The 25,847-nt window shown below is 36.1% G+C and overlaps 1 protein-coding gene across 1 annotated transcript in view; it reads left to right on the top strand.

The window, feature by feature from the left end:
• LOC106873291 (uncharacterized) overlaps positions 1 to 25,502 on the top strand; it is a 124,572-nt gene extending 99,070 nt beyond the window's left edge. The window contains exon 3 of the mRNA XM_014920600.3: positions 23,945 to 25,502. Within this exon, the coding sequence (XP_014776086.2) occupies positions 23,945 to 24,211 (267 nt within the window). The 3' untranslated portion in view covers positions 24,212 to 25,502. The remainder of the gene's footprint in view (positions 1 to 23,944) is intronic.
• The last annotated feature ends 345 nt before the right edge of the window (positions 25,503 to 25,847 follow it).

Raw genomic sequence — 25,847 nt, 5'->3', positions numbered from 1 at the left:
TTATTATGTATTTATTTGAATCTTTATTATCAATCTCATGATGGATTATGGTGACTGTCTCTGCTTTCAACTCCGATATCATGGGTATCTCCATTTCCTTGTATTTTCCGTTTCATTTAGAGAGATATATTGTCGTCATTTGGCATTGATATATCGATTAGAAGATACTTCTTTTATTGGTGGTCTTTGGCAATAACAACTGGACGATTTGCCTTAATCTTCTTTAATCAATTTTGCCTTTCATCCTTTTGGGTTGTAGAAAGATGAATAAAAACCACGCACACAAATGGTCAATTTATCATTCTCCGATACAGTTTGTAGTGTGTTGAGCGTTTATGTATAATCTCTTTTATCTGACTATCCTCAAATCCTGTCATATTTTCCTGTGTATGGAACCGACACTTCTATGATTATTTAAATAATCCGACATAACCAAGACAAGGAAGCCAGGAACAAAACCATTTGTTATATCTTTGTAGCCATTACCTATTCAGCAGAGAATGCGTATATGCTGCTGGTTGTGTCTTGTTGGAAAACTTTGGATTCGTTTCGTGTTAGTCCGGAGACTCTCAGTGTAGTTTCTAATCATTTATGCTTTGCTGTATTCTTTCGGATATTTCCCACGTATAGGTTGTTGTTGTTGTTGTTGTTCTTCATATCCTCCTTCTCCTCCCCCTCCGGGCTACAAGTTGCCTTAGATGCCTCTTCTTCTTCTTCTTCTTCTTCTTCTTCTTCTTCTTCTTCTTCTTCTTCTTCTTCTTCTTCTTCTTCTTCTTCTTCTTCTATGTCTGACATTTGCTTTGTATTTGTACAAGTTGACTCCAAGTCTCACTCAGAGACTTCAAGAGACAACAAGTTAGATGTTCAAGTTGGTGTTATGCCTTGGGTGCCATATATTTGGTTTTGTACATAGTATCATTCTTGAGAATGTTCAAGAAAAAACGAAAATTATAAGTTTGTTTTAAAATTTGAGATTACATAGACAGTATTTTACGTAGTATATGGGCAGTTCCAATGAGCGCTATCTTTTGAATTTCTGCCATTTTGGAGTTTTCTGGTATCTGATCCAGGTAGGAATCAGCCCCTTTTGCTATCATTCCTAGAGGCACCTATGGCAATAGGTATTGATTTAGATTTGCGGTTCCACATTTTGCCAGAAGGCACTAACTATTGATGGGTAAGGGCTTTGTCAACATCGGCATTATTAGCTCTCTTTGGGTATTTGCCATTGAGAGGTTTTTCTTGCCATTTATCAGTAAGAATATCTAAAGCAGCGATTTTAGCACCTGTTTTCATACGCTTAGCTTTTTCTGTGCTTGTTTCTAGTACGTCTAATTCTGGGATTTGTTGTATTTGGAATTCACTTAGATGTTCCTTTGTCTGTTTTGTTACTGAGTATGATGCTTTCTTGTTTTCATGCTTTGAGACAAGTTTTAACAGCCAGTCATCAGAGTTTTTCAGGTAGGTGTTTAGGCCAACTGTAGCAATCTTCATTGCTATTTCCAGTTGTAAGAGTCCGCGGCCACCTTCTTTTCTTGGCAGGTAAAGTCGTTCTATATCTGTCTTAGGGTGGTGCATTCTATGCATTGTCAACAATTTTCGTATTTTTTGTCAAGATTGCATATTTCAATAATTGACCAGTTAATGATATTGAAACTGTAAGTCACAACTGGTATAACTAAAGCATTGATCGCTTCGATCCTGTTTCTTGCATTCAGCGCTGTCTTAAGTATTGCTCTTACCCTGCGATACCATTCTCTTCTGATCATTTCCCTCATCATTGAATGTTCGATTCCATCAATTTCAAATACACCTAGGTATTTATTGCTCTCCGCTGGTTCTAACTCCTTGATGCCATTCTGTTGGTCAAAATTAACATTGGATATTTCTATATTTTTTCCTTTGATAAAGGTAGCTTTTGCACATTTATCAAGGCCAAGTTGCATCCTGATGTCATCACGGAATTGTTTAACAATTGCTAGTAAGTCCTGTAGTTGTTGGTCACTTTTTGCAAAGAGCTTTAAATCATCCATGTAAATGAGATGATCTATATTTTTATCAAATATTTCATAGCCATATTGTACATCATCGAGCAATTTCGAGAGAAGTATTAAGGCTAGACAAAAGGAGTGGTGATAGAGAGTCACACTGGAAAATGCAACATGATATTCTTACATCTCCAGTATAGATAGATTCATTGTCACCGTTCAAAGTCAGTGAGGTTCTCCATGATCTCGTACTTAGAGACAAGAAGTTTCGCAGAGTAAGTGCTATTTTATACATTTCCAGATATTTCTTAATCCAGCTATGTGGTAGGCTATCAAAAGTTTTTTATAGTCTACCCAGGCTATCGACAAGTTTTTGTGTCGTTTGTGACAGTCTTACAAGATCATCTTATTGGTGAGTAGCTGATCTTTACAATCATAGGACCCACGTTTACATCCTTTTTGCTCATTAGGAAATATGCCACTTTTTATTAAAAAACTATAGGTGTATTCAGTCAAGACAGATGTTAGCGTTTTATGTTGTTGATAAGCGGGTTATGGGTCCATAATTTTTTGGTTCTTTTGTTTCTTCATTTTTTGGAAGCAGGAATGTAACACCATTAACTAGTCAAGGTTGTTGCAAAACATTGTTGTAAAGTTTTGTTAGCAGTTCTCTGGGAAAGCATTCAGCCCGAAGTTAGGAATTTTATCCTTTCCTGGGGACTTCCATTTGCTTGACTTTCTGAGAGCAAATCTTACATCCTCTACCTTGATACCCTCCCACTTTGCTCTTCTAAGGAGTTTAAGTTTGTAGATATTCTAGCAATCCAAGGGGCATTTTAATTGTCTGTTTTTTTTTCTGCCAAATTTTATTCCAAAATTCCTGCACTTTTTCTTTTGATGGGACATATTGGTATTTTTCCTATCTTCTGGTATTTTCCCTATCTTCTGGTATTTTCCCTATCTTCCTGTAAAAACTTTTGGGTTATTTTTGAACATGTTGTCCTTGAAGTATCTAACACGCTTTTTGGGCAGCTATGCGGGCAACTTTAGCACATACCTTTTGCTTGACTGTTTCTATGATGGTATCGATGTTAAGTACGGTTTTCATATTATATGTTTTCTTTAATTTTCGGATTTTTGTTGGTTTGATAGTCTTGTCAAACTTAAGGTTTTTTTTACCATTCTATGTCAGACCTAAGTAGCTGAATTTGGTGTCGAATCCGCTCTTGCCAAGCAGGCTTTCTGTGGGAATGTTGTCGTTTTCTAATCTTGTCACCACATAGAACCGTTGAGATCTGTAATATCAGCATTAATAGCTGAAATTATATCCTTAAGTGCAAGACAGATTTTACCAATTACTTTCAGGTTTTGGTTAGAGTTGTGAATTTTTGGGAGAGTGTCACGTTCATTCATACTGGTTTCTTTACTTTTCAGCCATTCGATCATGATTTGATTTTTTAGATCATCTAGTTCTGTTGGGTCAATTTTTTTGTGACTTTCTTCATCTATTTGATTTTTATCTGCGTTGATGTTTATGGTTGGTTCAGAGAGTATGTTACTTTGTTCATCAGTTACATTGACTCTTTCTACAATTACTGCATTTTCATTTGACCTGGGCTGGTCTATAATTATTTCCTCTGTAGTACCTTCTTTAGCTGCAACTTCGTTCCTATTATCTCTTGCTGAATGTTTAATTTGGTCAATCTCTAATTCAGTTCGTAATTTCTTTTTCATAATGTTTCTTCTGATGTTGGCAAGTTAGTTACTGTCTATGTAAGATCTTACTTCAAGGTGTTTGTCTCCAGTTTAGGTAAGTTTGTTCAGTATTAAATCTTTTTGTGGGGAAATACATGGCATGATAGAAGGCCTTAAGAACTTCTTTATTATCTCCCCTAGACCATTTTCATTCTTTTTCTTTTGGCTATTGGTTAGAATATTCTGGTTGTGGGGTACTTCCAGCTCCTGTGTTTCGGGAAGATTTGAACTAGTAGCTGATTTTTCGCACCTAGTATGGTTCCTCACTGGGGTGTGCAACCCTTGTTGATCCGGGTGACGACTAATTCGGTTTGTATCTTGCTTTGTTATCGAGGCATGACGAGCTTGGACGTTGACATTAGGAGACGGATCTGTCTCTTTAGGGTCAATTTTTTGAGACAACACCGCCTCCAAGTTCTCTGAATGAGAGCATTTCTCATAACGCAGCTTCTTAAGGCTAACAGATTTGTATTCGTCTGTTTTTGTTTGTTCCGTTGATAGATTTATCTCCGGGCATAGTTTTTTGGGGTCTTTTTAAACTTCTGAATTGTTTACTCTGTGCTAGTTCTAAAAATAAAGAAAATTGTTTTGTTATTTTTTTTCATCGTTTGTGATACGTGCTTTCATATGCATGTATGTGTTTCCTGTAAATTTCACGTAGTTGTGCAAACATTGGGATGTATGTGTAGTCCTATGGCTATTAAAATGTATATGTTGTTGTGTAGACATTCGAGTGTATGCGTAATTAATCAATTTACGTACTTATTGTTTTGTTCCACTTATATTTTATAATTTGTAAACTTTCCGATGTTGATTTCGCATGTGTCTTACGCATTATTATTATTATTATTTTATGTTTGACTTTTGTTTTGCATTTGTACAAGTTGGATCCAAGTCTCACCCAGAGACCTCAAGAGACAACAAGTTAGAAGTTCATGTAGGTGTTATGCCTAGGGTACCATATATTTGGATTTGTACAGTTTTGTTCTAGTGAATATTTAAGAAACCATAAGAATATTATGTGTTTGCTTTAAAATTTGAGATCACATAGACAGTATTTTACGTAGGATATGGGCAGTTCCCATGAGCACTATCTTTTGAACTTCAGCCATTTTGGGGTTTCCTGGTATCTGAGCTAGGTAGTAATCAGCCCGTTTCGCTGTCATTCCCAGGGCACCTATGACAATAAGTATTGTTTTCGTCTTCAGATTCCACATTTTGCTACTTTCTATTTCAAGATCTTTATATTTGCTCAGTTTTTGGTAGGTCTTGACAGATACGTTTATATCGATTGGGACAGTCATATCAATGAGGAGGCATGATTTTTGTCTGAAGTCTTTCAGTATGATGTCTGGCCTATTTGCGTCTATCTTTCTGTCAGTTTGAATGGTGAAGTTCCAGAGGAGTGCAATGTGATCATTTTCAAGTACTGGGGGTGGTTTGTGTTCCCACCATTTTTTATCATGGGGCAAGTCCAGGTTTTTGCATATTACTCAGTGAATATATTGTGCAGCTCTATCATGCCTGTTGAGATACTCTGTAGGCGCAAGCAGACTGCACATGGAGACAACATGATCGATGGTCTCATTTTGTTGTTGGCATATACGACATAATGGGGAGCTGCCGTTCTTTAATATGTTGGCCTGGTAGTTCTTTGTAGGTAGGCACTGATCTTGGGCTGCTATGATAAACCCCTCTGTTTCTGATTTCAAGCCAGAGGCCATTAACCATTGATGGGTAAGGGCTTTGTCAATATCTGCATTATTCGCTCTCTTTGGGTATTTGCCATTGAGAGGTTTTCCATGCCATTTTTCAGTCATAATAGCTAAGGCAGCAATTTTAGCACGAGTTTTCAAGCGCTTAGCTTTTTCTGCAGGTGTTTCTAGTTCGTCTAATTCTTGAATTTGTTGCAATTGAAATTCACTTAGATATTCCTTTGCCTGTTTTGTTACTGAGTAAGATGCTTTCTTGCTTTCATATTTTAAGACAAGTTTTAGCATCCAGTCCTCAGAGTTTTTCAGATAGGTGTCTAAGCCAATTGTGGTTACTTTCATTGATAATGCCAGCTGTAGAAGTCCTCGGCCTCCTTCCTTTCTTGGCAGATAAAGACGTTCTATATCTGCCTTAGGGTGGTGCATTCTATGCATTGTCAACAGTTTTCGTATTTTTCTGTCAACATTACATATTTCAGTAATTGACCAGTTCACGATGTTGAAACTGTAAGTCACGACTGGTATGGCTAGAGCATTGATCGCTTCGATCCTGTTTCTCGCGTTCAGCTCTGTCTTCAGTATTGCTCTCACCCTGCGATAACATTCTCTTCTGATCCTTTCCCTCATCACTGAGTGCTTGATATTGTCCCCTTCAATTACCCCTAGGTATTTGTAGCTCTCCGCTGGTTCTAACTCTTTTATGACATTTTGCTGGTCAAGGTTCACATTAGATGTATTTGTCATTTTTCCTTTGATAAAGGTAGCTTTTGCACATTTATCAAGGCCAAATTGCATCCTGATGTCATCACTGAATTGTTTAACAATCGCTAGTAGGCCTTTGAGTTGTTGGTCATTTTTTGCAAAGAGCTTTAAATCATCCATGTAAATGAGGTGATTTATATTTTTATCAAATATTTTATAACCATACTGTGCATCATTGAGCAATTTTGAGAGCGGTATTAGGGCTAGACAGAAGAGGAGTGGTGATAGTGAGTCACCCTGGAAAATGCCACATGAAATTCTTACATCTCCAGCATTTAGAGATTCATTGTCATTGTTCAACATCAGTGTGGTTCTCCATGATCTCATACTTACAGATAAAAAGTTTCGCAGAGTAGGAGCTATTTTATACATTTCCAGACATTTCCTAATCCAGCTATGTGGTAGGCTATCAAAGGCCTTTTTATAGTCTATCCAAGCTATTGACAAGTTTTTGTGTCGCTTGTGACAATCTTCTAAGATCATCTTATTGATGAGTAGCTGATCTTTACAACCATAAGATCCACGTTTACATCCCTTTTGCTCATTAGGGGATATGCTACTTTCTATTAAAAAACCATAGGTGTACTAGGTTAGGACAGATGTTAGCGTCTTATACATTGTTGTTAAGCAGGTTATGGGGCGATAATTTTTTGGTTCGTTTGTTTCCTCATTTTTTGGAAGCAGGAATGTTAAACCATTAACTAGCCAAGAGGGCATCAAACTAGGATTTTGCAAAACATCGTTGTAAAGTTTTGTTAGCAGTTCATGGCTTTCTGGGAAGGCATTCAACCAGAAGTTAGGAATTTTATCCTTTCCTGGAGACTTCCATTTGCTTGACCTCCTGAGAGCAGATCTTATATCTTCTAACTTGACCTCCTCCCACTTTTGCTCCTCTAAGGAGTCTAGGTCTGTAGATATTCTATCAATCCAAGGGGCCTTTTCATTGTGTGTTTTATCTTCTGCCCAGATTTTATTCCAAAATTCTTGCACTTCTTCTTTTGATGGGACAGACTTTATTGTTACTGGTGTTTTCCCTATCTTCCTGTAGAAATTTTTGGGGTTATTTTTGAACATGTTATTATCTCGGAAGAATCTAACACGCTTTTCATACCTTGCTATGCGGGCAGCTTTAGCACATACCTTTTGCTTGATGGTTTCTATGGTGGCATCAATGTCAACTATGGTTTTCATATTATATTTTTTCTTTAGTTTATGGGTCTTTGTAGGTTTGATACTCTTGTCAAATTTAAGGTTTTTCAAACATTATTATTATTATTATTATTATTATTATTATTATTATTATTATTATTATTATTATTATTATTATTATTATTATTATTATTATTATTATTATTTTGTGTTTGACTTTTGTTTTGCATTTGTACAAGTTGGATCCAAGTCTCACCCAGAGACCTCAAGAGAACACCTACATGAACAAGTTAGAAGTTCATGTAGGTGTTATGCCTAGGGTACCATATATTTGGATTTGTATAGTTTTGTTCAAGTGAATGCTTAAGAAACCATAAGAAAATTATGTGTTTGCTTTAAAATTCGAGATCACATAGACAGTATTTTACGTAGGATATGGGCAGTTCCCATGAGCACTATCTTTTGAACTTCAGCCATTTTGGGGTTTCCTGGTATCTGAGCTAGGTAGTAATCAGCCCGTTTCGCTGTCATTCCCAGGGCACCTATGACAATAGGTATTGTTTTCGTCTTCAGATTCCACATTTTGCTAATTTCTATTTCAAGATCTTTATATTTGCTCAGTTTTTGGTAGGTCTTGACAGATACGTTTATATCGATTGGGACAATCATATCAATGAAGAGGCATGATTTTTGTCTGAAGTTTTTCAGTATGATGTCTGGCCTATTTGCGTCTATCTTTCTGTCAGTTTGAATGGTGAAGTTCCAGAGGAGTGCAATGTGATCATTTTCAAGTACTGGGGGTGGTTTGTGTTCCCACCATTTTTTATCATGGGGCAAGTCCAGGTTTTTGCATATTACTCAGTGAATATATTGTGCAGCTCTATCATGCCTGTTGAGATACTCTGTAGGCGCAAGCAGACTGCACATGGAGACAACATGATCGATGGTCTCATTTTGTTGTTGGCATATACGACATAATGGGGAGCTGCCGTTCTTTAATATGTTGGCCTGGTAGTTCTTTGTAGGTAGGCACTGATCTTGGGCTGCTATGATAAACCCCTCTGTTTCTGATTTCAAGCCAGAGGCCATTAACCATTGGTGGGTAAGGGCTTTGTCAATATCTGCATTATTCGCTCTCTTTGGGTATTTGCCATTGAGAGGTTTTCCATGCCAATTTTCAGTCATAATATCTAAGGCAGCAATTTTTGCACGGGTTTTCAAGCGCTTAGCTTTTTCTGCAGGTGTTTCTAGTTCGTCTAATTCTTGAATTTGTTGCAATTGGAATTCACCTAGATAGTCCTTTGCCTGTTTTGTTACTGAGTAAGATGCTTTCTTGCTTTCATATTTTAAGACACGTTTTAGCATCCAGTCCTCAGAGTTTTTCAGATAGGTGTCTAGGCCAATTGTGGCTACCTTCATTGATAATGCCAGCTGTAGAAGTCCTCGGTCTCCCTCTTTTCTTGGCAAATAAAGACGTTCTATATCTGCCTTAGGGTTGTGCATTCTATGCATTGTCAACAGTTTTCGTATTTTTCTGTCAACATTACATATTTCAGTAATTGACCAGTTAACGATATTGAAACTGTAAGTCACGACTGGTATGGCTAGAGCATTGATCGCTTCGATCCTGTTTCTCGCGTTCAGCTCTGTCTTCAGTATTGCTCTCACCCTGCGATAACATTCTCTTCTGATCCTTTCCCTCATCACTGAGTGCTTGATATTGTCCCCTTCAATTACCCCTTGGTATTTGTAGCTCTCCGCTGGTTCTAACTCTTTTATGACATTTTGCTGGTCACGGTTCACATTAGATGTATTTGTCATTTATTATTATTATTATTATTATTATTATTATTATTATTATTATTATTATTGTTGTTGTTGTTGTTGTTGTTGTTGTTGTTGTTGTTGTTGTTGTTATTATTATTATTATTATTATTGTTGTTGTTGTTGTTGTTGTTGTTGTTGTTGTTGTTATTATTATTATTATTATTATTATTATTATTATTATTATTATTATTATTATTATTATTATTATTAAAGCCGTATTTCTTCCAGCTTTATGTTCTGAGTTCAAATACTGTCGGAGTATACTTTGCCTTTCAGTCTTTCGGGGTTGATGAAATAAGTAATTGACTATACCCTTTCCCAAAATTGCAGGTCTTGTGCCTATAATAGGTATGCTATATTAGTTGGAATGCTGTTTTGAGATTTGGCAACAAGTCCCTTTAAATCTTAAGAATCTTTCTTGAGATTCTTGCGGAATACAAGATTGCTCTTTTGTCCTGGTTGAGAATGCGAGTCTCAATTTCAGTATCCTCTAGCCGTAGTGTCAAGTGTACCAATTACCACAAGGACAATTATCGTCTTAGTCTCAGACAATCTCTTCGTATCTCAGGTGTGATATTTCTCAATTTTCTCAATTCATTTCATATCAACTCTATCATCATATTGTATTGCAAAGTCTATGATCTTATACTCTTTGATTTTTTTTGTACTCTACAATCATATCTAGCCTTCTTGCTTTACTAGTATTGTCAGTCTTTATCCAGAAGTCCCATAAAATTCTGCAGTTATTTTTCTCTATCTCGTGGTGTCCATACTACCTTTCTACTTCTTTGAATCCGCACTCATGATTAACGTCCCAATGCACTCTTTTAGCGACGCAGTCATACATGCGCTTATATTCTTTTTGTGCTAGATTACTATATCCATTTTCGAAATGGTTAATATTTCGGCCCATTTCCCACAGATCCTGCTGTGCTCTCCGACTGAGCTTCATCAATCTTTACTTTTGTCAAATTTGTCTACGTAGCTTGTTCCTAAGTAGCTATAATTAGCAATTCAGTTGGCCGTTTCAGATTTTCGTCCATCAACCAGCCTTTTATCTACTTCAACATCTTTGCAGGTTGAAAAAATGCTGAACCTACACGACATCATTGGAATTACAGGCACAAGACGGCAGGGTCTCAGTTCTTTCCTTTTTCCAACAATGGAAGAAAACATGTCAAGGAAAGGAGAGCAATGAATCAGACAAAAGAACGGAACCAGGAGGACGAAAGAAGACGGACAAGAGCTGTTGAGCTGGTATGTCAGTGAACCTGGACTAAATGGGACACCCTGAAAAGTTAGGTTACATGGACAGACTTGTGAAGGCTAAAACCCTCCTGCAGCTGCTGGTGTATGACACACAATTCCAACAATCTAGTACAGATGGGGGTTTGGAAGGGAACCAGCTGTGAAGACTGTAGAAAAGAGGCACCTTGACACACATACTGTCGAGGTGCAAAATAGAACTTATTCGAGGGAGATGCAAGTGGTACCATGACAAGGTGTTTGCAAAACTCGTCCACACCATCAGCAGAGGAAAACAACACCAATAATCAAGTTCGTGAATGAAAGAGAAAAGCCAGTGAAAACAGCAAATAGGTCAAATAATCTACTACATGTGACCTAATCATGGGATGTGAAAGTAGATCTGTGAGAAAGATTGCAGTTCTCTAACAACCCGAGGCCAGATGTAGTTTTATGATTTGAAACGGTAATTATGTAGGAGGAATGGTCTGAGGAAGTCTTTCAACAGAAGTGTCAAGCATGGGAGCCTTCGGCAGGATTGCAAGGAGAGGGGATGGCTGTCATAGTTATTCCCGGTCGATGCTGGAGATTCCCTGCTCAGTCTGTATGGAGTGAAGAGAGTGAAGCGGGTGAATGGTAGCTGTGTGCATGACGGTAAAACAGCAGAAAGGGCTTCTTGCCAGTTATGGAGCAAGGAGAGAAGCAAGTTAAGGTGAAAGGCAGGTGTACATGACGAGCAGTGGTTTGGCCACTTCTACTGATTCACCAACGGGAAGGTGTTACGGTTCAGGGTCGAAATACTCGATGACCGTTGGATACCGTCGAATAACATCAATTCCTTCTAGCCAAAGCTATATTCACCAAGGTGAATTGGAGAGAAGTATCTTGTTTTAGGCGTTATCAATAGCACACGCGCACACACAAATATAATGTAATATAATATAATATAATATAATATAATAATATAATATAATATATATATGCCATCCTATCTTCCTTTATGTGTAAGAAAAAAAATGAAGCCCATCTCATTCACATTATTATAGCCTTTTTGATAAAAACTGAACGAAAAATGTGTGTTGTTTGTTAATATATAACATGGAGTTATATAACCAAATTGTGTTACATACAAAATGAAAGTGAAGCGAAGCAAGCAGATATGTACATATAACAATGCAGTACTTATGTTAAAGCAAAGGGTACACATATACAAATGTGCTCCACCGACTTTGGTTCCTCAATAATCTTCAGAAAAATGGGTATTTGATAAATGAAGGTTTTTACAAATATGATTCAAATGGTGTAGATTTCGATTATACCGGAATTTGTTATGGAAAAAGTCTCCCGATGTGTGTGTGGAAGAATTTCGGAAAAATTACTATCGGAAAAATAGGTATTTTTACATGAAATTTAGAAATACTTTTCAAACAGTGTAAATTACGATTATATCGGGATTCGCTGTGTAAAGAAAAATGGTGAGTACGCATACATACATACTGACAAACGTCACAATTTTTACGGAATTTCACGTTTCGCTTTGTAGATGTGTGATGTGTTGCAGTAAATATGTGTGCAAGCCCCCGATATTTTTTCACTTCAAATTCCGTTATGATAGTAATGCAGTCACTTTGGCATGTATTTGTAGAACATTTCATTCGTTTTTCTGAAAGTTATGAGCCGAAACGTGGGAATTTTCATAAACTACTCTCCCCGCCATTCGGAAATTTTTTTTCACTACAAATTGCTGTCTAATCGTAATCTACACACTCTGAAAGGTATTTGCTGAAAATTTCATTAAAAAAATATCCATTTTTTTTCTGAATTTTTCTAAAATCTACACACGGAAAAATTTAAAGCAGCCAACTATAAGATGAAATATTACAAAGCAGTTATTAACAGAATGTGCATTTAATATTAAAAAAGGCAATGATGATTGAATGAAGACTTTTAACTAACTAAAAAAAAGAAGAAAAAGCCCCCAAAACCTGAAGCATAGGCTCTAAAAAAGCTGCAGGTAATTCATGCATGGATGTGCATAAACTGTAGTCCGGCTATGGACACTTAGTTCGGGTTGGTTACTGGATATCATTGCGCATGCATTATCGGAAGAAACTTATTGCACGATTATATCGAATCTATCTATCTATCTATCTATCTATCTATCTATCTATCTATCTATCTATCTATCTATCTATCTAATCACATTCCATCCCTCTCTACATGCATACAAACGCAGATACCCTCACACACACACACACGCACAAACATACACAATAGCACATGTTTTCTACTCTCTCTACACAACAAATACATGTTCTATTACAAATACAACAAAGTAAAAAAAAATATTAGATAACATAACTACTACAACCGTTGTTCCAGAAAGTTCTCTAAAATTGCTTTACTTTTTACAAAAATTGGAAACAAAAGCAGCAATCAAGTATTTCTAAATCTATTGTATATTTCACATTGCACCGAAAATCAATTTCGAGTTGTTATACTAAAATATCTTCGGTGTGGATCCACGATTCATGTAACTGTCATTTTCTTCATTATCCAGGTATCTTATATTTTTAGCACATTACTTCACCATTCCGCTAAATACAATAAAATGGTTATTTCTACAAATTTGTCTGCTGAATCTGGAAAAAAAAAAAACCTCACAAAACAACAAAACATTATTTGTTTCTGGGTTTGTCTTTCATTGTCTATTTATTTTGTGGTTTTCAGTTTGATTACTTTTTATTTTTGTATATTGCATATTTCGAGAAGGGAGCAAAGAATGAATGATATATTTTCCTTCTGTACTTCTGCACAAAGCATCAGACATTTTCAGAATAAATATTTATTTATTCTTTTATTCTTTAACTTGTTTCAGTCATTTGACTGTAGCCATGCTGGAGTACCGCCTTGAAGGGGATTTTTTAGTTGAAAAAAAGCCTAGGATTTATTCTATCTGTCTCTTTTGCTAAACCGTTAGTTTACGGGTACATAAACTCACCAACGACGGTTGTCAAGCAGACACAAGGGCACTCACATACAAAGACAAACACATGTATGTATGTATGTATGTATGTATATATATATATATATATGTATATATATATATATATATATATATATATATATATATACACGACGGTCTTCTTTCAGTTTATGTCTAACAAATCCACTCACAAGGCTTTGGTCGGCCCGAGGCTATAGTAGAAGACACTTGTCCAAGTTGCATGTAGTGGGACTGAACCTGGAACCAAGTGGTTGGTAAGCAAGCTACTTACCACACAGCCACGTCTGCGCCTATATATATATATATATATATATATATATATATATATATATATATATATATATATATATATATATACATACATATAATGTATGGGTGTGTGTTGTGTGTGTGTATGTGTGTATATGTGTGTGTGAGGGCGCGTGGCCTAGTGGTTAGGGTGCTCCGTACCGTGCAGTGCTGTGTAATCTTGCAATGTGTCCTTGAGCAAAACTCCTCATTTTGAGTTGCTCTGCGATTACTTCGACATCAGACGTCTAGCGCACCATGTACCTGTACAGACAATGCCGATTTGATAGAGTGAGTGAGTTAATTTCCAGCACATTCATGTGATAAGGTTCAGGTCACTTGTGTGGTCTCTCATGAGTGCTACTGGTAACATGGGATCCAGTGCGACTTGTTGTATGGTCGGGTCGGCGGCGATTAAATCAGCGCCTCCATTAGGCTTGCCTGGTGAAGAGCGTTTTAGAAACCTAGCAGGACTAAAAAGAAAACCTGTCAAAAAGGACTGATGAAACTAGTGTAGGTTCAACGACTATCTAGTAATTTCACGATCACTCAGAAATTCCGGGTTGGTGCTCGGCGTGCTCGGAGTGTGGCACCTCTTTTGTTAAAGCATGTCTTTAGAACGCATTTCAAGCCCAGGCTACATCTGCTCCGATAATCGGCACTAATTTGGTCAGCGAGCTCTTTGCAACAGTCGACAATCGACTGCATGATGAGCTACTACGGATCAGACTATCCCAAAATGTGTACATATGCGACCGGGGACCACATGTGAACTTGTTATTCCCACTGAAACTCCGAACATGAACTCTACACCTCAACAGAATGACGACTAAAGCTATGGCGTGCGAGCTCTTCAACACACTTGCTCTTCAAGTGGGGCATTTGTCAAATTTGCAAACTGGATTTTTGGGCTGCAACCAAAACACTAGCGATGACAACTCTACATGAGTACAACGGAGACGTCGCATGTCAAACAAAAGTGCGGTATCCTGGCAGCAGTAGCAGGGTCCCTCAATTTGGGACAGCTATCACCTCTACCTCAGTGGAGTGAGAGACCCAGTAGCCGAGCCAAGAGCTCTCATAGCTTTGGAGCCGATCTCTCCACGCCTCGCCCATAGCCGCCTTAAAGGGTCGATCTACAATATCACTATGCTTGCAGAGTATGTGCCCACCCTGAACGCTGAAGGTCGGACGAAAGATGACTTGCACGACAGATTCTAAGCAGCTGGTGACCGTGTCCCTTCGCTCGATCTATTTGATGTCGCATATGATTGGAATGTCTGTACGGGCAGGGGTGATCAGAACTTTCGTGGCATTCTGAGCCCATTTTCGGTAACACTGTGCAAATGGCGATCGCTTGGTTGGCTTCGCAGCATCCAACTGGCTGGGTGCTATGGACACTCGCTTTCAGCATCCCACGCATCGTTTGCTTACCTGGTACTCAACCGATGGCGTAATGGCAAACCAGATACACTAGATTATGTGCAACACTTAGGATTCGCCTGAAAGCGAATAAGTCAGATCGACCATTCAGGTACGACATTTCTAAGCTGAAGTGTCAGAACACTGCTAACATCTTGCGTGTTGATATGTAAAACTGGTTTGATGGATGAGAAGCCCTTCACGAAGCGGAAGTACCGATAGAAAGCATGTGGTAGTTGTCCAAACACAACGTCAAAGAGGTGGCTAAGAAACATCTTGGCGTCACCAAACGCCGGCGTAAAGACTGGATCTCGAGTGTTACAATAGAGCTGGGAGAGAAAACCAAGCAAGCTCGTATGAATGTCTCTGATGACTACCGCCACCTCAGAAGACTAACTGCTCGCTCCGCGCGAGAAGAATGAAATTCTTTCTGGCTCTCGATTGCTACAGACATTGAGCGAACTGCCTCGATCGATGATATGCGAAAGTTCTACTAGCTGCTCAGTCTAGCCACTAAGCCCCATTCATCGACAAGCCATGTGACCCCAACAGGCAAGGTGAAGTGATTTTAGACCTTAATAGTCGCCTAGTTCGCTGGTAGGAGTATCCTTATGTTTTGATCAACCACTGTACCTCTCGTTGGGCTGCTGTTTCACCAGCACTTCGTGACCTTTCTTAAGGACACAACGCAGCGCCATACAATCGTGAGCCACTTCCCCTGACCACTAAGCCACGCGCCTTTACTAGAGTAGTGAGTTGGAGGGTACAGAAGAGTATTGAGCAAAATGCTGCCTATGTTTTACAATCTTTAGTTCTGTTCTTCTGGATTCTACGTTCGAATTCTCCAAAAGCAAACTTTTACGTCTTCAATAGAAGATAAATAAAGATCGATAGTAATATACTAATGTTCATACTATTAACATATGTCACTAAATAGCAAACAATATACTATTATTCCTTATTTTTTTAAAAAAAGCTCTGAAATAAAAGGCAGATCAAGGAGAAATGAAAGTCAAGGTCAGATTCGATCGCAGAACAATGACATAATCGAGCAAAGATTTTTGATGATTCCCATGCTGTTATTCATAACAACTTTCGCTGCTCCTAGAATACTTAATTATGTTAAAGTTTAATCAATCCGTATGAGAAGCCACACTAACTTAGAAGGAATGTAATTTACATTATATATATATGTATACATAAATAGATGCATACATACATTTGTACGTACATATATATACGTACATATATATATATGTATATACATATGTGTGTGTGTATGTACGCACACACACACACACACACACACACACACACACACACACACACACACACACACACATATATAAAATCTAATATAAAGTATTTATGGCGGATAAAAGGTAAAGCTGCTATTTCAAGACGATTTCTGTCAAATTGTTTACCACTCACTGATCTTATATTATCAGTCGATCTATCGATCTCTAATAGCCCTGCAATATTCGCTATCTCTTCTCTTCATACATAAAGTTGATAGCGTAGAAAACAAGTTTTGCAAAGTGTGAGCACCATTCCCGTTACATCCGCATACACGATGCACACATATGCGACCAAATGATACATGCATATATGTATAAGTATATGCACACACATGTGTGTGAGTGTACACATATGCACGCACACATATGTAAGTACCGGTACATATGTACATATGTATACACATATATGCACTTATATGAACATATACATACATATATATGTATATATGCATATATATACATACACACACAAAGACTTATACTGATAAGTCTATTACATATACCCACAAAAATTATGCGCGCGCGGTTCTTTGATTTAAAGAGGAGAAGACTAGCCAATATATACCATAATATAAAAGCGAACCATTCAACTAGAATTCACTGCAATAGGATAATTAGTGTCTTCTGTATCACTAAGATATTTCAGCCGACTTCTCCACAAAGTGTTAATGCTATCAACACTTCCATTATACAATATATATGTGTGTGTGTGTGTGTTTGTGTGTGTTTGTGTGTGCATGTGTATGTGTGTGTATACATATTTATAATACATATATACATGTACGAACATATGTATATATATATAAATATGTTTATGTCTATATATGGATTTACATATATGTAAAATTGTTTTTATGATACCATAAAAACAGACATTAATACATACATACATACATACATACATACATATATATATATATATATATATATATATATATATATATATATATATATATATATATATATATATATATATATATATATATATATATATATATATATATATATGTATATATATACATAGACACATGTATATCCTTACCTAGCTATAACTGAACATATATGTACATGAGTATGCATATATATATATGATATATATATACAGGTGTGTGTATGTGTGTATATGTGGATGTGTATATGCACACACACACACACGTATATATTTCTTTATGTTATGCATATATGTATTGCACGAATTCTCTTTCACTGGTATAAAGTTGTGAGGAAGAAATGGACATAATTTTTTTCGAATACGATTCATACTGTGTAGAAAATATGATATATTCTCGGTCAAGGATTGCTGAGTCAGTTGAGCTAGTCTCACGCTTTTCCAAAACCCCGAACTTGCTATGCATTGAATGTTTTTTCACTTGTTTGCACGTTAGTTTGTTCACTTGTTTTTTTCACTTGTTCGTTAGTTTAAAATTTTATTTTAAATTATTTCAATAAGAAATGACTTTTTAGTGTTTTTTCTTTCCTTAGGGAAATTTATAGGTATATAAGGCTTTGGATCGAAATGAGAAACCTGCTATTTTCCCGTTACACGGCTTCCCTCTCAATTTCGTCATTACCAATCTCTATCTAGTCAACGTCAACCTCGAATTCTTCAGCGTCAACCTCTGTTTATCTACATTTACATTGTCACGAATTCCGTTTCCTCATCGTCAACGTAAATGTCACCACATCTTTTGTGAGCAGATATTGATACCAGTGACTGGGTGTCGGAGAATTGTAACAAAAATACAGACATTAAAAGTTGTATAAAAGATTGCACGTTTTGTATGCTAAAAATTGTCGCACGTAAAATTATTTTTAATATACTTACATATAATGCTTTAAGTGTAAGACTACATATAATATATACATACACAACACAACAAAACCAAAAATACCCAAATATTACCAGTTCAACCTTTCATTCATTATTCCCTTTTTTTAATTCTCTTCCGAAAATCCTAAAGAGATCACACTCGGTAATCAAAAGCAGCTTGGTATCAATATATTAACGTAAATGTTTGGTGCGACAATTTCTATTACATAAATCATGTACTCCTTCATATAACGTTTTATTATTTACATTCATTCACAATTTTATGCAAGTAATCACTGATTTCAGAGTCTGATCGTAAAAAAAAAATTGTTTCATTCTACTGTTGATGACATTCAAATTGATGATGACGAAATTAAATTGATGATTTTGATATCGAGATAGACGAAAATTGATCGAGATAAAGAAATTGATGCTGGTAATGATGAAATTGAAGTTGTTGACGTTGAATTTCAGAGGAAAACCTGTATATAAAGTCAGATTATTATCAAAGACTTGTTTCTCCTTCATAGCACGTCTCTACGGAATTCTGCATTGATGAGATATATGACGAAGCGTGTGACTTTGCTCGAAGCTGTTGCATCAAAGGATTTTGGCGAAGAGTGTGCCATGTGATAATTTAAGAGTTAAGGCTTCTGAGACAAATCGGAGAAAATAAGTTATATTCAGACTGAACTTCTGAACCAAATGTCTACAAGAGAGTAGTTTCGTTAACGATATCTCTGCGCTGGGCGGTGCTGGTTAACAGATTAGCACTACTACTTACATCAGGTGAGAACCAGAAACGAAGGATACATTCTAAGAGGAAAGAAGATTTAACTACATGATAAAGGGTTTGTTTGTTAAATGTTGCTATTGTTGTTCTGGTTATATAAGCACCAATATGATTCCGATGGTGTAGTTTTATGTTCAAATATATTCAATAGCAATTTTTTTCCGGGCATAGTATATCTCAGAAAACTTTGTCTCATGTGTATTGTTTTTGGTTTTTTAACAGTCGGTAAAGTCTAATTTACAATTTCTAACAAATCAAGTAACTGCATAGTAGCTCTTTCTTAAGCTGGAAGTGATTTAAGGAATTTACCGAGTCAAGATTAAATGCTATCAAATAAATTTACTCGCAATCATGGTTCATGATGAAGCTAAATATCCGTCAATTTCATTACACCATTTATATGGTTGTTTCTGACAAGAAATTTCGCTTTCATGTAAAACAACTATATTTTGTAGTCATTATCCATAATCTACTCCCAAAATGCTTCAGTAGCTCTACTTTGCATTGCTTGCAAACTTATATGTTCTATGATCATTAAAATGCATCGACCTCCACAATAACCAGCCTTCAATTTGATTTTCCTTTCCTAGGTTAATCGGAAGCATAGATTGCGTGCTATTCGTAAACCTTCTCGGTAGTTCAATTATTTGGTGAAAATAATACTACCTATGCAACTTAACCTGTCCAAAGGACGGGTGAGTTTGGGGTATTTGAGGACAGATTTTGTATACAATAAAACAACTATATTTCAGCATACATAAATATATATTTGAATAAACATTTGTGCAATTAGTCTTGATAAAGAGTTTTTAAGCAAACTATTCTATGAAACCGTCTTTGGCTTCGATGACTGCTTCAATGCGGGACCGAAACAGCTGGCATACTGACACTATATTGTCCTTATTCATTTCGGATATTACCTGGACAATGGCGACCTTCAGTGAAGCTATGGTATTATGAGGATGACGATTAGTCTCCATTTCAATAATGCTCCACACGTAGTAGTAATTGGGGTTCAAATCTAGCGAGTTCGAAGGCCACATATTGGGTGTTACATAATCGTAAGATTGTCTAACAACCATTCTTGGGTGACTAGGGCTTTGTGAGAAGGTGCTGAGTCTTGTTGAAACACGTATGGCCTTCCATTGCATACCTCATCAATCCAGGACTTGACAGTCTCCAGTACCTCAATGTATCCAGCAGCATTAATTCTAAGACCCTGTAGAAAAAAGTGGGGAGGCATCACATGACATTCGTTACTCACTACTCCCAAAACCATCATAGTAGCTGGAAATTTCATGTGCATCACTCTGGGTACTTCAGTAGGGTCTGCACATAACCACATGTCATTTCTTCTGTTAGACTCTTGATCCTGGTCAAAGTTTTTTCGTCAGAGAAAAACCAAAGCATGCCTTATTCATGAGGGTTTTTAACTTTAAGTAACCGTTTTGAACGGATGAGACAGTTTTCCTGTGTCTTTGCAGACACGAATTGGTCTTTCCTCATTAAATAGGACTTGTATCGAATGTCACGATGTACCACAGGTATGATAGTCCACTCTGACAACCGAAGTTACTTAGTAATGGACCTCATTGATCTTCTGGAGTTTTCCTCGATAATGTTTTGAACTTGTGTAAATTCCGTTATCCTTTAAATATGTCAGCGTTGTGAATGTTTTTTTTCTCTTTGATACTGGTGAAACATTATCATCATATGCCTCCAATTCCAACCGAACTTTGTGTACACATGATCATGCAACGTTTAGAAAGTTGCTAATTTCTAAATCACTGAGGTTTGCATGTATAGCAACTATGACTGCATGTCTTTTCATTTCTTCAGTTAGCATGATATCTTGAAAGGGTTATCTGAAAAAAAATGATACATTAAATAATTTGAAGTGTAATGAACTAAACACGAAATGTCCCCAAATACCCCTCGCACCCTGTATAGTATACACACACACACACACACACACACACACACACACACACACGCATGCACACATGTTGTCTACATCATCTCTCTTCGTCTTTTGCTTTTTTGTGAATTCTCCCCCTATATATGTGTGTGAGTGTGTGTATGTATATATTTATAACACACACGCACACACATACACATGTATATGAGTGTGCTCGCGTGTGTGTGTATGTGTGCATCTATGTATATGTAGATCTAATGATAAAGAAAAATGTAAATAATCAAGAACGGTAGTAATATAGAATTAAAGATCCAAAGTAGATTTAACTCCCACTCAACGAGAAAGAAATCTCTTCCTGCAAGTCTTTGAAGTGTCTCTGGTCTTTTCCACAATTACGCCCGTTTCTTAGTTATTGTCTCGGTTCAATCATAAATTTTTCAATGACCATTCAAGTAGCCTTACATATATTCCGTGATTATTCTCATAGAATCTATGCCAAAAATGTTTTGGATGTTCTTCTATTGTGTAAGACAACAGCTCCAAGCTGAAGCTAGTAGCCAGTCATAGACTGCTCTTTTGAAGATAGGAATAATGTTAATATGAGAGGTTTAGAGTTATGTTTTTGGCGTCGTTTGCCAAACAGACACACATACAATCAGCCTCTCTCACACACGCATTAAATATGCCTGCGTATGTATATACATATATATATATATATATATATATATATATATATATATATATATATATATGTTGTTTTTATATAGATAGATTGAATTCCTATGGAGGTCCAGTTGATTAAAACAGCAATCAAAGGGGCCCATAGGGAGGAAAATGTTTGAGTACCACTGATTCCTCCTACGAACCAGTTTGAAATCAATATCTACACCTCAAAGAATATATCAAACACTGCTTGTGAATTTTGTTTGGAATTAAAATTATGATTATTAACTACTATAAGTTCCATTTACAAGGTAGAATTTCCGGTGCAGACATCAACAACTTTCTTTTCTCTCTCGATTGCTGAACTTTTGAAACTCTCTATGACGTAAAACGAAATAAAAATACATTCCATGAATTTCTTCCACTCTATAATTATTTTTCTTCTATAAGAAATCTCTCACTCCATAAAATTGTAAATTAGTGAATTCTAGTTTATATCGTGCTGGCAGTTTCTAAAAAGAATAAAGCAGTACTATACATAATTACCACAGACTAGAAATTTTATGAATTTCTTAATATGTAAGCAATGATTAAAACTATGTCTATGTTATGCATCTTTTCCCATATGATTCCTTAACTTCAAATTCAAATTTCTAATCCCATCAAAAACTATGAAGAAATGATTATCGCCCTTTCAATAACTGTCCACTAGGACATAACACCCCACCTACACCCTCATGCATATTTATTTGTGTATGTGTGTGTGTGTATGTATAACACATACATCTTGTATTGTAAGTTAACGAAGTAAGTCATATTTCGCACGTAGTTTAAGGAATATAACGGATATAACATGATTTCGACACATATAGGAAGTATCACTACTTCCGTCAGAGTGAAACTCCGTAACAAACATATATTCTAAGGCTGCCTAAGAAAATACAAACCTAAGTTTTTTTTTTACCCGGATACAAACTATAATTAATTTACAAACTTAACCCTCTATAACTCGATTACATTTTTAAACAATTCAATTAGATTATTTATAATTATCGAAGTCAAACATTCAATTAACAATAATTAACACATATAAAGAATAGACTAAAAAGGGAAATAAATACGAATAACATAGATTAAACTAATTAACAAAGATGCACCACGATCACAAATAGGAGTTCCATGGGTATACTTAGAAACAAACAGTTATGACCAATGAATAGCATGTACAAACCAGTTATGAGATTACTTGATGTCCAAGTTCACACAATTCTAAATCAGTTATGACTGCTGAATGAGTTACAACCTACAGTGACAAAACGCAACCCAAACATCCTTGATAACTTATAAAATGAAATCGAATAACTAAATAAATATTTTAATAATCCCAACAAAATTAACATTTCTACACAGTGGGAAGCCTGCTCTAACCGTCTGTCTCCTACATGTGCTAGGGACAAAGAAGGCCAAAGTTAAACTGAATGCAGCGGAAGTGGCAGTAGTCATCCAATGAGAAGTGCCACGACAAAACTCACAGAGACACCCAAAATTATATTTACTCACCCTAAGCCATATACACGTTTTCATACAGTTCTATATTTAAGAGATGAGGAATTATGTATATTATTTATATTATTTACAATTGACGGATATTTGTCCTCATCTTGTTAGTTGTTAACACAACGTTTCGGCTGATATACCCTCCAGCCTTCATCAGGTGTCTTGGGGACATTTCGAACGTGGGTTCTCATTCCTAAGGTGTTTTTCGACGTTATTATTATTATCATTATTATTATTATTATTATTATTATTATTATTATTATTATTGTTATTATTATTACTATTCAGGTCACTACCTGAAATCGAACTCGAATTTTCCCCAAGACCCCTGATGAAGGCTGGAGGGTATATCAGCCGAAACATTGTGTTAGCAACAAACAAAATGAGGACAAATATCCGTCAATTGTAAATAATGTAAATAATGTACACTTTTTCATGCTTAACATTTTAAATGAGCTTCGGGTTGACAGCCAAAATTATTCCCTATACATTTAAAAATATCATGTAGATAACGAATACTCTTAAATTTCTTAATGTTTTAGTACTAAAAAATAAGTGTCATCATTTCCTTTCTGTCATTACAACCTTGGGTTTATAAAAATGTTTATGTAACAGTTCTCTTGGACACGGTATGCATTCCAGCTCTCTCACCTCTTGAATTAGCAGGTTGGAAAATACCTCAACTTATTAATACTTTCGCTTCTGTTTCCATTTTATTTCGCACTTAATAATGTTTTTGTTTTTGAACAGCTTTCGGAAGAAATGGCAGTTATTAAAGAGAATAAAGATCGTATACAGCAACAAATCGACAAACTGAAGAATATCTCTGTCCCTGAAGACAACAAAGAACGAAAAGCGCTCAATTCTGGTCCAATACCTAAAACAGCTTCTGGAATGATAGGATGGAAATCAGGACAAGAATATCTAAAGACTCAATATCCAGCGTATTTGTGGGAACGACGCTACAAAGTAACATTTGAAAAGCAACTTGGATGGCCAAAAGATCCTTACCCGTGATTTTAGATAATTTGATAAATGTTATATCATGAATATGTTATGTATGTGTATTTGTATATATATGTATGATTGTATATACGTATATGTATATATGAAAGTATGTATGCATGTATTTATGTCTCTATGCATTTATGTATGTATTTATGTATGTGTGTGTGTATGTGTTTATTCATGTATGTATATATTTATATATGTATGCATGTATTTATGTCTGTATGCATTTATGTACGTATGATTTTTCTCTGAGTTTAATTTAAGTTCTTCTTGAGCGAGTTCAAGCTGGTTTCTAGCAAAGCAACATGACTTTTTGAGTTAAGAGAGTTCCCGGTATATGTGGATATGTGGTTGGGTTGGTCTGTTGGCTGAACTGTTGATGCATACATCCAAGTATGTGCATCTATTCTCATAAAAATCCCACATCGAGAATTCTTGGAATGTCTTACAAATCTTTCCCCTGCCACTAATAGATTGGATTTGGAGAACCTGCGTTAGTTTCCTCTGCACTTTTCCCGTGAAACTAGGTGCTTCTAGGTTTTTGTGCAGATTTGTTGGTACATGACCTATTGCACCTAGCATGATGATTACAAATGAGAACTCATAGATAGAGTACAAGAGCTGTTAAGTCCCGCATTAATTCGCCATAAATGTTCTCTTTTTCCTGGACTTTTGATTGTACATTCATGTCTGCTGGGAACCTAATCGCTACAACAGTGCATGCCTTTTGTTCCCTGTCCTGTAGAACAATATCAGGTCTGTCATGTTTGCACCGAATTGATTTTTTATTATTCGGTTGTTCTACCAATATTCCTTGTTTTTTTTTTTTAAAGGTATGAATACCTGCTGGCCCTGACATGTTAAATGCCGACAGCACTGAGTTATATATTTTCCGGCGTCTGCAGTACACTTTTGTTATTCTGGCTTTAGTCACAGCATCAATGCATGCAGTATGTATGCATGCATGTATGTATGTATGTATGTATGTATGTATGTATGTATGCATGTATGTATGTATGTTTGTATATATGTGTATCTATCTATCTATCTATCTATCTATCTATGTATCTCTCTATCTATCTCCCTCACTCCCTCCCTCCCTCCCTCCCTCCCTCCCTCCCTCCCTCCCTACCTACCTACCTACCTACCTACGAGCACACACGTGTGATATGTGTATATGTATATGTGAGGTAGCTGGGAATACTACAGGAATTACTCAAGGTCGTAGAATTCCCTGTCAGAATTCTCTTATAGTATTTTATCTCCCAAAATAGAATAAATTCGTGTATATCTAAAAGTCCATTTTTTTTTCATTTTGCTTGAATAGCTATGACAGTTGGAAATATATATATCCCCAACTGCCATATATATATATATATATATATATATATATATATATATATATATGAAATAATAATAATAATAATAATAATAATAATAATAATAATAATAATAAAGGGTAAAAATCATTAATGATTTTTACCATGTGGTCAGCGTGGAAATAAAACCTCATACGTAAATTTTATAAATGTTTTATAATTATATACATAATTATAACAAGGACTTGGTTTGTGCCTCACCACGCACTGAAAAATAGACGTCAAAAGACACTATTACCACCATAAATTCTCAGAGAAAAGCA

Source organism: Octopus bimaculoides, chromosome 11 (assembly GCF_046866305.1).
Source record: "Octopus bimaculoides isolate indiv1 chromosome 11, ASM4686630v1, whole genome shotgun sequence".
Lineage (NCBI taxonomy): Eukaryota > Metazoa > Mollusca > Cephalopoda > Octopoda > Octopodidae > Octopus > Octopus bimaculoides.
Note: the sequence above shows the minus strand (reverse complement) of the source record. Positions and strands in the feature narration are given on the sequence as shown.